This window comes from Neoarius graeffei, chromosome 7 (assembly GCF_027579695.1).
Source record: "Neoarius graeffei isolate fNeoGra1 chromosome 7, fNeoGra1.pri, whole genome shotgun sequence".
NCBI classification, from domain to species: Eukaryota; Metazoa; Chordata; class Actinopteri; order Siluriformes; family Ariidae; genus Neoarius; species Neoarius graeffei.
This window is the reverse complement of record NC_083575.1, coordinates 86,003,065-86,016,237: the sequence shown is the minus strand read 5'-3', so window position 1 is coordinate 86,016,237 and position 13,173 is coordinate 86,003,065. Positions and strand designations below refer to the sequence as shown.

General features: G+C 38.5%; 1 protein-coding gene across 1 annotated transcript in view; it reads right to left on the bottom strand.

The window, feature by feature from the left end:
• Positions 1-11,937: 11,937 nt before the first annotated feature.
• Positions 11,938-13,173, bottom strand: part of pou4f2 (POU class 4 homeobox 2) — a 1,745-nt gene continuing 509 nt past the window's right edge. The window contains exon 2 of the mRNA XM_060924880.1: positions 11,938-13,020. Within this exon, the coding sequence (XP_060780863.1) occupies positions 11,938-13,020 (1,083 nt within the window). The remainder of the gene's footprint in view (positions 13,021-13,173) is intronic.

Sequence of the window (13,173 nt, the reverse complement as noted above, 5' to 3'; positions counted from 1 at the left end):
AAAAAAAAAAAACCCTGGCTGCTGGACGGTACCAATCCAGCCACAAGGAAAAGTACAATTTGGTACCTGTACTTCTGAGAATGTATTTGACACTAAAGGTATATTTAACAATTATTCCATGGAATCAAGTAGTACATGAGTTGATCGAGGCTATAATCCATGCACGACAAGATTGAATGGAATAACCATTTTATTCTATCCACATTCATTGGATTTTGAGAAACAGAGCATTTTTAGTTTTTATTTTTTCCAAATTTGATCGATAAAACCTGAATAGAAAACATCTGACAAAATCATTCCCGCTTCAGTGGACTTCTTAAAAACCTATCGATGGCTGCAGAAATTGACTTTAGTGTTGTTGTTTTTTTTGTACAAAGTGCCGTCTTGCTGTCATTCCGAGGTATAGAATAGTTTTAGACATTTATTTAATTCTTCCTTGGACATTTCAGTTATGTAATTTTCAAACTTCTTTGAGCTTTCGAACCAGGCTAAAAAAATTCAACAAATTTTAATGCTTAAAGATGAAGAATGTAAACAAACCAGCGAAATGACAGGAGCAACTTGCGAAAAAAGCTATAATAATAATAATAATAGGTGGCACGGTGGTGTAGTGGTTAGAGCTGTCGCCTCACAGCAAGAAGGTCCGGGTTCGAGCCCCGTGGCCGGCGAGGGCCTTTCTGTGTGGAGTTTGCATGTTCTCCCCGTGTCCGTGTGGGTTTCCTCCGGGTGCTCCGGTTTCCCCCACAGTCCAAAGACATGCAGGTTAGGTTAACTGGTGACTCTAAATTGACCGTAGGTGTGAATGTGAGTGTGAATGGTTGTCTGTGTCTATGTGTCATCCCTGGCGACTTGTCCAGGGTGTACCCCGCCTTTCGCCCGTAGTCGGCTGGGATAGGCTCCAGCTTGCCTGCGACCCTGTAGAACAGGATAAAGCGGCTACAGATAATGAGATGAGATGAGATAATAATAATTCTTGTAAAATAAAAAAGATACATTCTTACCATCAAATACTTTCATTCTATATTTTGTTGCTTTTTATATTTTTTGAGGTTTTGTTTTAGAGTTTTTATTTCATCATCGGTTGATTCATCAAAACGCTTCACCATTTTGTTTTCTCTACTCACGGTATATGAGCTGATATCCTAGTAGTAGAGTAGCCAATCAGAGCGTACGATTGCTCATATTCCTAACTACGAATATAACTTTCTCGAATTGACCATAAGTGTTGCCAATATTTTTAATTGTCTGAAAAAAAATACTCAGGTTTGTACCGTATTAAAGAAATGCAGTTAAAAGCAATCATTTGTGAGGCTATATAAGCATGTACACACACTGGCCACTTTACTAGAAACACCCCTGCGTCCACCTGCAATTTTATGCCGTTCTCTAATCAGCCGATTCCTTGATGCATCAAATCACGCAGATACAAATCAAGAGCTTCAGTTAATGTTTACAATGTTCAAACATCAGAATGGGAAAAAATTGTCATCTCAAACTAGTGTGACTTTCTTTCACTGTGGCATGGGTGTTGGTTTGAGCCAGATGATTTGGTTGGTTTGAGTATTTCAGAAACTGCTGATCTCCTGGGGTTTTCACACACAACAGTCTCTAGAGTTTACACAGACAGAATGATGTGTAAAAAAAAAACCAAACCACTGAGTTGAGTGAGGGACAGCTCTGTGGGTGGGAAAAAAATGCCAGGAAGGATATACTAACTCATATAATCATTCTTTACAACCATGGTGAGCAGAAAAGCATCTCAGCATGCAACAACAGAACAGAAGACCACATTGGGTTCCAGTCTTGCAGCCAAGAACAGGAAACTTAGAATCAAGAACAAATTCCTATTAAAGTGGCTGGTGAGTGTGTATGCTGTTATATTGAGACAGTGAATTGATTAAAAGTGGATTAATCCACTTAGAGTTTTATTTGGACTAAACTGTACCTTTGCTTGTTGCAGGAGTGGTATCGTGAACTTTCATACCTTTAATATGTATTGTTCCCTGAAAATGTGGCCATGGTGGACCTTTAAACCTTTCAAACATATTTAAGGAACATAAATGGACTGTAATTCATTTTTGGAATAGAAATTTAAAGACACAGTGGTGCTTGAAAGTTTGTGAACCCTTTAGAATTTTCTATATTTCTGCGTAAATATGACCTAAAACATCATCAGATTTTCACACAAGTCCTAAAAGTAGATAAAGAGAACCCAGTTAAACAAATGAGACAAAAATATTATACTTGGTCATTTATTTATTGAGCAAAATGATCCAATATTACATATCGATGAGTGGCAAAAGTATGTGAACCTCTAGGATTAGCAGTTAATTTGAAGGTGAAATTAGAGTCAGGTGTTTTCAATCAATGGGATGACAATCAGGTGTGAGTGGGCACCCTGTTTTATTTAAAGAACAGGGATCTATCAAAGTCTGATCTTTACAACACATGTTTGTGGAAGTGTATCATGGCATGAACAAAGGAGATTTCTGAGGACCTCAGAAAAAGCGTTGATGCTCATCAGGCTGGAAAAGGTTACAAAACCATCTCTAAAGAGGTTGGACTCCACCAATCCACAGTCAGACAGATTGTGTACAAATGGAGGAAATTCAAGACCATTGTTACCCTCCCCAGGAGTGGTCGATCAACAAAGATCACTCCAAGAGCAAGGCATGTCATAGTTGGCGAGGTCACAAAGGACCCCAGGGTAACTTCTAAGCAACTGAAGGCTGCTCTCACATTGGCTAATGTTAATGTTCATGAGTCCATCATCAGGAAAACACGGAACAACAATGGTGTGCATGGCAGGGTTGCAAGGAGAAAGCCACTGCTCTCCAAAAAGAACATTGCTGCTCATCTGGAATTTGCTAAAGATCACATGGACAAGCCAGAAGGCTATTGGAAAAATGTTTTGTGGATGGACGAGATCAAAATAGAACTTTTTGGTTTAAATGAGAAGCGTTATGTTTGGAGAAAGGAAATCACTGCATTCCAGCATAAGAACCTTATCCCATCAGGGAAACATGGTGGTGGTAGTATCATGGTTTGGGTATGTTTTGCTGCTTCTGGGCCAGGACAGCTTGTGATCATTGTTGGAACAATGAATTCTGAATTATACCAGCGAATTCTAAAGGAAAATGTCAGGACATCTGTCCATGAACTGAATCTCAAGAGAAGGTGGGTCATGCAGCAAGACAATGACCCTAAGCACACAAGTCATTCGACCAAAGAATGGTTAAAGAAGAATAATGTTTTGGAATGGCCAAGTCAAAATCCTGACCTTAATCCAATAAAAATGTTGTGGAAGGACCTGAAGCGAGCAGTTCATGTGAGGAAACCCACCAACATCCCAGAGTTGAAGCTGTTCTGTATGGAGGAATGGGCTAAAACTCCTCCAAGCCGGTGTGCAGGACTGATCAACAGTTACCGGAAACGTTTAGTTTCAGTTATTGCTGCACAAGGGAGTCACACCAGATACTGAAAGCAAAGGTTCACTTACTTTTGCCACTCACAGATATGTAATATTGGATCATTTTCCTCAATAAATAAATGACCAAGAATAATATTTTTACTCTGGGTTCTATTTGTTTACTTTTAGGACTTGTGTGAAAATCTGATGATGTTTTAGGTCATATTTATGCAGAAATATAGAAAATTCTAAAGGGTTCACAAACTTTCAAGCACCACTGTACCCCATATGAGCTCAAAGAAAAAGAGCGATACAAGACTGAATTTTCTGAAAGTATCATAACACAAAGACCAACGTTAAATGGTCAAATGGTCAAGTGAGCATCACACTCTCTCTCTCAGTTGAAATGCTTTTAACTGTGCAAAGCTTTGCGGAAATTCAGTCCAGATTAGTGCTTGTCTTTTTCTAAAAGTATACACAAAAATGTTATAAATCATGAAAAATTACCAAAATAATTTCTGCCTTGCTGTATTTACTGTCATCACTGTGGAAATAATTATACAAATAACTACACAAGACTGAGAAAACATGCCCTGATATGGACTACAGAGCCTCATGAGGTTTTAAAGACAGAATATACATTACAAAGTTGTCCGATTAAGCTGAATTAGTACAGGCTCCTAAATAAATATATTGATTAATTATATATACACTTATTAGCTCTGAATTGATGTCTAATATGTAACACTGATAGACTGCTCCACATTTAGGATATAAAGCATATCATATTTCAGATTTGAGATATTGCATTATTAACCCTGATGTAATTAATGTATAATAATTTACATTACACCAATTCTGTCTCCTTTTAAACTTTTATTAATGATAAAATAAATGAAAATAATAGCCAACAAGCCTTCAACGTTTCCTCATGGGATGAACTGTCTGTAGACGTAGCTGTTTATTCATTCACTCATACATTTATTTCTCTGCTGCTTTGCACCATGGGGGCTTCTTTATTGATATTGCATCATATATGACACAAGAGGAGAAAAAAAAAATTGCTCCAGGCTTTTTCTGGAGGTGAGCTGGAGAGCAAATTAGGACTGACAGGTTCAAGAAAGGCGCAAACTACTACTGTATGAGGATGTTTATTTAACCTGTGAACAAAATAGTTGGATATAAACATACAGTATGGTGGAAAAGTCTTCGCCACGTGTAAAGAAATGCTGTAGAAAAAAATGGCTTAAACATGATGAAATGTTTCAACGTTAAAAAAAATCATAAACCATAATCAGTAAACCATAATAAATGAAACAAAGTCAGTATTTGGTGTGAGACGACCCTTTGCTTTAGTCTGAGGTCCAATGAGTGCAGTTTTATGTGGAAATGAGCTGTAGGTTTTACTGAGCATCTTCCAGAACCAGCCACAGTTCTTCTGGACACTTTGACTGTCACACTCACTTCTTCATTTTGCACCAAAACCCAATAGCCTTCATTATGTTTTCTTTTTTTAATCTGAAAAGTGGTCTTTTATGGAATATGCTTCTTTCTTTACTGACAAAGATTTAATTTTGTGCTGGAAAATTAATGCTGAGAAATCTAAAATGCTTTACTGACTCGAGAATGAAGGGGATCACAAAGACCTACAGGAGATGATTCATATAGCGAACAGCTCCATACCTGGATCCGACTTGCGACATCATCAGGAGGATACCATACCAGCCAGTTTCGGGCCCTTATCCTCGACTGATAGTGCTGGTATGGCGGGGCCCCTCCAATCAGGAGGTGTCAAGTGTCATGCGTCGGTCTTAATTACTTTCATCAGTCATAAAATAGAAATGAAAATGAAAGTTTGTGCTTTGTTTATATATATATATATATATATATATATATATATATATATATATATATATATATATATATATAATTAGGGTGCACTTGCACAGTCGTGCGCGCGCGCGTGTGTGTGTGTGTGTGAGAGAGAGAGAGAGAGAGAGAGAGAGAGAGAGAGAGAGAGAGAGAGAGAGTACATACGCTTTTTAAACGTTTTTTTCAGCCTTGTGATTTTTTTTCTTTTTCTTTTTCTTTTTTTTTGCAAAATAGCATCAATACTATGGGCTCAGAGGCTTTAATGAGCTTCTCGACTTTAAAGAGTTGAAGGATATTAACAAGCTGCTTGACAAATGGCGCACAGAAGCACATTAAAGAGGCGCCTAATGGAGCGCATAATGACGTCTAATTTTCGATCAGATATAAATTAGAGCCCCCCAACAGTTATTTGCCTTAAGGACTTTATGTAAATGATTCTGTTCTGTAGTATAAACTGAGAGAGAGAGAGAGAGAGAGAGAGAGAGATGAATCGATATCATTTCGTATCGATGCGTCCTGGACGGTCCAGTCACACCGGTATCTCACATCCTGATTGGACATTCACAGATTTTCTTTATTTCACATGAAATACTTAATTTTTAGAAATAGTTCCCCTCATTTTTATTTATTTATTTATTTATTTATTTATTTAATAAATTGTGATATTGGTTGCACAAATCAACTGTTTCAGGAGAATAGATAAACAGAGAATTCGAGCGTTCGATTATTTAATTAAAATGATTATTCAGCAATATAACAAATCTATGTAATTATTAGAATATTATTCATTTTGATCGCATTGAATCCTGCAAGCAAAAATATTTTTTAAAAAAATCTTGTCATACAATATTATCAAAATGTCGGGAAATTTTTAATATATATAAATTAGGCCCTATTATATTGTATTGGTGTGTGTGTGTGTGTGTGTGTGTGTGTGTGTGTGTGTGTGTGTGTGTGTGTGTGTTATTACTGTATTTCGTTTTGAATGGTTTTACGCGACGGAGCAGCCTGAGAAATGGACTTATTTCTTTCTAATTACTGTATAAAGCTGATTTCTGGAGCAGAGAGCAGGAGAAAGGGAAAGGGAAAGGCCCACCATCCTGAACTCTTAAATATTTAATCACCACAGGCCTCTGCTTCTGAACTGAACACATCTTTTTAAACACAATGATGACTTTAATCAGCGGCGCGCAAAAGTGGAAAAAATATTCAATAAATGTGACGTAGAATAAACAAACAAACAAACAAACAAACAAACCCAGATATATCTTATCACAGAAAAAGAAACTTCTGTATTTCATCTTACTGTAGTACTGTATACACCATGGTGATGAGTATACTTGTTTGATTCCTAAACAAAAGAAGAGATTTTGTTTTTAATTTTTGTTTTGTTTTGTGTTATCATTTATCTGTGGCTCATTAATATTTATTAATGCCATATTATCATACTCTTGTTGAATCAGCCCATTCATGGAAAATTTGTGAAATCTTTTATTGATATAAAATGTCTGTTGGTTTGTCTATTCAACAGTAGACATGACGTAGACTAAATGTCGGCCTTGTGTCAGTGTAAAATATTTTACATAAAAAGGAAAAAAATAAACAACAACAATAACAACAACAGGTTAGCTTTGAAAAAAAAAAAGCTTAAAAATTATGAAATATTTTGGACTAGGAATAGAAATAGAAATAAAAAATAGAAATAGAAATAGGTTCGCACATGAATAGCATCATGGTTGAGCTCAGATTAACGCTTTAATATTTAGATTTATTCAGCAAATGAGCTTGTTCTTCTTTACAGCCCTCAGTACACAAACTAATAACCAGTCAGTTTAATTAATATTCCATAAAGCCCTGTTAGAACAGCAGAGTCGCCCTCGCGCCGTCAGATGTGAGACTGTCGGGAGGCACAAAAAAAAAAATGGACAAAAATAAAGACCGAAGAAGAAGAAGAAGGGAAAAGAAAAAGGAAGAAGAAATAATAATTATTAAACCCTATATTTGTCTGTGTAGTATCCAAAGCTGGGAATGAGACAGAAATTAGTTAGACTGCTTAGCTTTTAACGGATTGATCAAATAAATAAATAAATAAATAAATAAATAAATAACGTGTCGCCGCTGATACAGATGTTTTGATGGTCTTAATTCAGTCACGTTTGTGACAGTTGAGTCGCAAATAGAAGAAGAAGAAGAAGAAGAAGAAGAAGAAGAAGAAGAAGAAGAAAATACTTATTTCCGGCAGCATGAGCTCGCCACGTGCGTTTGGCCTTTAAATGTACAGTTAAAATATTCGAGTTGCGGGTCCCCAGGGCGGAGCACTGCCAGTCCCCGGGTCCATAAAATATTCATCATCAGGCTTCCTGTGAAAGAAGAGTGGAGGCGGGAGAGGAAAATAAAAACACAGGATATAATTATAACAAAGAGGCGGGGGCGGGGGAAGGGGCGGGGCAAGAGCTGTGTTGTTTTCTTTCTTTCTTTTATTTTGTACTGTTATTTAAGTATGGTTACTGCGCAGTGCGTGTGAGGCGCGCGGGTGCATGTTCACAGGTGTGTTGTCACCTGGGTCAAAATCATAAGGTCACGTGACATGTACGGTCACATGCATGAGAGAGAGAGAGAGAGAGAGAGAGAGAGAGAGAGAGAGAGAGAGAGCGTAATTAACCCTCTCACTTGATTACACGCTCACTCTCTGCCAGTGTAATTATCCGCTCTTCATAATCTGGTGTGTAATTTAATAATTCGTTCTTATTAGTGAAAGAAGTGATCGTCTCGTGGAGAAGAACTGATTCCTTCGTTAAAAGCTGATTAGAATTGATGAGGAGAAAGGGCTCTCACAGCTCTGGGTCTCACGCGCACGATGATCACATCTCCATCCTCCCTCCATTCCATCTGATTCAATAAATCCTCCTCTTAATTCCATTACATGACCTCATTAAATAGCCAAAACGCACGCCATTAACATCACACTGGTAGGATTTGGGGGTAAAAAAATAATAATCCAACGCAACCTGTATCTCAGGTACCTTAAACAATAGTCAACCTGCTCATGAGTCTATATTTTGGTGAACAATCAGGAATTCACAGCAAAATGTTTACTGTCTCCACTACACACCATATCAACTCTGAATATATTTAGTATATTTAGGGTTGAGCTTTTTTTTTTTGGGGGGGGGGGGGGGGGGTTGAGATCTGAGGATGCTCTCACTATCAGCTGTGTGTGTGTGTGTGTGTGTGTAATACCTAGAAGTGATGTAACCTCGAGTGAATTAATTCATTAGTTTATTTATTTATTTATTTATTTATTTATTTATTTATTTATAAGCAGCTGTTGTAACTCGATATTTCTTAATAATATGACAGGCATGGAAGGTGGAGGTTGAATAAAGAAGATGCACCAAAAAAAGTAAAACTGCATTTCTTCCCCCCATGGTAATTCAAGAAAACAACGAGCCAAGACCATAAACTTACACTGGCTCCATTAAAAACACGAACACAAGGGTTAATTAACACGAGGCTCAGACCTCACTATTGCTAGTGTGACAAAAAAAAAAAAAAATCAAGTACCAGGAAACACAACAACGCGGTGAAATTTAGGCTACTAACAGCTATTTGGACAGGAGGCAAACATGGTTTTGGAGCTAATTTTGCCTTGATAAGATACAACACAAGTGTATATTGATCATTAGCCCTCTTAGAGTTTTGAAGAAGGAAATAGGTCTTTACATAACTTTTTTCCCCCATAAACCTTTTCTATTTTGGATTATTATTATTATTATTATTATTATTATTATTATTATTATTATTATTATTATTATTATTGCATTTATTTGGTTTATAACTATTTTTAAATGTTGAGGGGGACAAAAAAAAACTTGTGTAGAATTAATGCTTAATTTTCTACTCCACATCATTATTTCTTGTCGTTTTGGTGCATGCAAAGTCATTCAGATGCTTTGAAAAGTCTTTGAAATCACTGCATTTCCGGACAGGGGAAAACAAACAAACCAACAAATTAATGAAGTAATTAATTAAATAAATGAAACAGCGTTGCATTAATGTGTCTTATACTGTATCCAAAATGTGATGATTACCAGGGTTTAGGATATTACAATGGACTAATCACAGTACTAAAATGTACTAACCACAGTTCTGGGGTGTATTAGCTGGTAATGATGTAAGTACACCACTGGGGTGGTGGTGTCGGGGGGGGGGGGGGGGGGCGACGAGAAAACAAAACATTTTTTTTTCTTTTCTGTATATAAAGTATTCCGGTTGCTGTCCGCGGTCCTGAAATCAATCCCACGACAGTGACGCCAGTCAAGTCACAATTCTTTCTTTCATTCTTTTTTCCATCTTTTTTTTATCGTGCTAAGCTTCAAAGGCAGCCTGTGTGTCGGTGGTGGAAGACTGAGAAATGCACAGACTGTGGATTAAAATGGAGACCTGGTGGTGTTTTTTTCTCTCTTTTTTCCCTTTTTTTCTGGCAGGCTGACATCTGGCAGTGCTCATGCTCTAGGGACCTCCCCTTAGATCTCTATAGACTCCATCATTAGACTCTAATAGAATATCAGCATTCACTCTGAGCTAAAGCAGCAAGTTGGCCTTAAGCAAAGTAGTTCTGAGGGAAAAAAAGAAATATACGTATCAAATGCATGTTATAGCTTTTAAATTGCCGTGTACAATACCCACGTGAGATACTTTTTCTCCCCCGACATAAAGTACTTCCTGGATGAAGAAGTGCATTAAAAAAAAGGCAGAAGGGGGATTAAGCAATGCACTTAACATATTTGCGACACTCAGCTGAGCCGTGTCATTCATTTATATAGATAGAGAGGATAAAGGAAGCCACTGAGAACTAAAATAAAATGTTAAAATGTTTGTTCTTTAATGAAACACAGGTCAATTCAGTTATTAAACGATAACTTAAAATATACATGAATGTAATCCTAAAAATAAATTTAAAATAAATAAATAAATAAATAAACTGGACAAGTAAACCTAAAGCAACAGACATTACAGAGAGAAGTTTGACCGCAGCTAAAACAGCAATACAGCAAATACGGATAATATCTTATGTGTTCGACCCAATGATTTATTTACATTATACACGTATAACTTTCCATGAAACGGATCTTTTTTTTCTTTTTTTTCCATAAAGAAAACTTTTTACCAAACACGGTGAATATCACAATCCATGAATTCATCATGATACGCGTCCATTTTGTACAAATAAATTACCAAAGAACATACAACATAAGGTTAATTCAAATAAGGGAGAAAATCATATATCATATCATATCATATCGTATCTCTATCAGCTGTCAGGGAAAACGAAAATAAAATTTAAAAATCGTAAATAAATAAATAAATAAATAAAGTGGTTGATTTATTAATTAAGCAATCCAATCCCTTCCCCCTCACCATCTTGCACAGACCACGCTTCTCTCTCTCTCTCTCTCTCTCTCTCTCTCTCTCTCTCTGCACTCAGAATGTGATTTTCTCAAGAAGAAGAAGAAAAAAAAGACGAGGAGGGAATCCCAATAAATATGTAATGAAGTAAACATTACCTCACATGATAAATAGTTCATAGGAAACTAGAGCGCAGGCGTATTGCAGCTGAGATTTGGTTCAACAAATCCACATGGTTGGCACATGGGTTAACCTTTTTCTTTCTTTCTTTCTTTCTTTCTTTCTTTCTTTCTTTCTTTCTTTCTTTCTTTCTTTCTTTCAGTATCCATAGCCTTAGCTACATTTATTTATTTAACCTAAAAGTTCAGGTTCGATTTTTTTTTTATTTCAATAATTATTTTTTTATGCACTTCATATTTAGCGAAAAATACAAAACTATTTATTCTTCGATTAGGACTGTGACGTGGACTGAAATCGAAAAGGTGGAAATAAAGAAGAAGGGAAAAATAAACAGAGCTAAAGAGAGCTAAATCAACCAGCCACTGGAAACTGTATTGCATTTTATGACCATATAATAATAATAATAATAATAATAATAATAATAATAATAATAATAATAATAAGCTGCCACAGTGTGCTTGATTTTTAGAGCATCTTGACAAGCTGATCCAGAAAAAAAATAAATACAACAATCAAAACAATTTCAACCTCTTCAATCTTGCATTCATCCTTAGTCTAATATTATCACTCACTCACTCATAATATAATTAATATAAAAAGTCTGATTGCGGATATGTCTTTTTTTGAAGCAACTTTCTGATTTATTATTACTATGTAATATTATATTTACCGTCCATCCTTAGCTCTTCTACACGGAAACTTGCCCAAATTTGATTGAGGTTTTTGATTGAGAGTCACACTGACCAACTGAAATCCTGACCATCATGTTAAATATCAAAAGGGGAAAAACAAGGTCTTACTTGGTCCGCTCCTTTAAAAATGTCTCCACATCCTCTTTAGACGTGACAGTGAGTTTGGTGTTTTCAGTCAGAGGGACAGTCTGCTTCAGGGCCCGAGTCATGGATGATTCAAAGGGGGGGAATTAAAAAAAATATATATAAATAAATAAAAATAAAAATAAATGATGTGAGAATTAGAAATGTTATACAAACAGTTCGTGAAGTCTTTTAAAAGAGTGAAACTTTATTTTATATATATTATATATATATTATTATTTTTGTTTTTTTTTACACGCACGCTGAGTATTTCATGCGTTTTTGTTTCTGCCTCTGGTTGCAGAACCAGACGCGCACTACGTTCTTTTTGAGGTCCAGCTTTTCGGCAATGGCGGCAATTTTTTCGGACGAGGGCCGCGGCTGGATGGCGAAGTAGGCCTCGAGAGAGCGCTTCTCAGGCGCCGCGATGGACGTGCGCTTCCGCTTCTTCTCAGCGCCGTTGAAGAGCTCGGGCTTGCTGAGCTTCTCGCGGTGCGACTTCTCGGCTTCGTCGAGCCACGCCTGGAGAATGGGCTTGAGCGCGATCATGTTGTTGTGCGAGAGTGTGAGAGATTCGAAGCGGCAGATCGTGCTCTGGCTGAGCGAACCCACGCCTGGGATCTTGAGGTTGGCGAGCGCCGCGCCCACGTCCGCCTGCGTCACGCCGAGCTTGATGCGCCGCTGCTTGAAACGCTCAGCGAAGGCTTCCAGGTCCCGCGGATCGGCGTCCACGTCGCTCGGGCAGCCCAGGTGGTGCGCAGACGGGAGTGCGTGGGCGTGCGCGTGGGCGTGGGCATGCGCGTGGGCGTGAGCGTGCGCCGCCGCCGCCGCCGCCATGTTGATAGCTGCCTGGTGCATGGGGTGGTTGACGCCGGCCATGTGGGCCGCCGGTGTGGACACCACCGAGCCGTCCATGGCTGCACCTGCGAGCGCCAGGCCTGGGCTGAGGTGCTCGAGGAGCTCCCCTTCCAGCGCTTGGTGAGGCTGCGGGTGGTGGTGATGGTGGTGGTGATGGTGGTGGTGGTGGCCTCCGTTCCCGCTGCCACCCAGCGCGGACGGGTGAGAGATTGGCACGGACGAAGAAGACGACGAGGACGAGGACGTCGACGAGGTGCACGGCAACGCGTTCATGGCGTGGTACGTCGCGTCTGGCTTAAAGGGGCTGTGGTGAGGTGGAGGGTGAGACTGGTGAGGATGCGGAGGGTGGTGAGGGTGAGGGTGGTGGTGGTGCTGCTGGTGCTGGTGGTGACTTTTGGTCTGTGAGACGATGTCCACCGCCGCCAGAGCTTCGGCGCGGGCCAGCAGACTCTCATCCAAGCCGCCGAATATGTTGCTCTGCAATTGCAAAGAGAAAAAAAAATGGAGGGCGTACATATAACTGTCAGCAAGGATGGAGGGGAGGGGGGCGGATTCGCACACCACTCGAAGATTTTAACAACATTTCCAGCATGTTAAAAAAGAAAATCCTACAAGACACATGCAGCATCC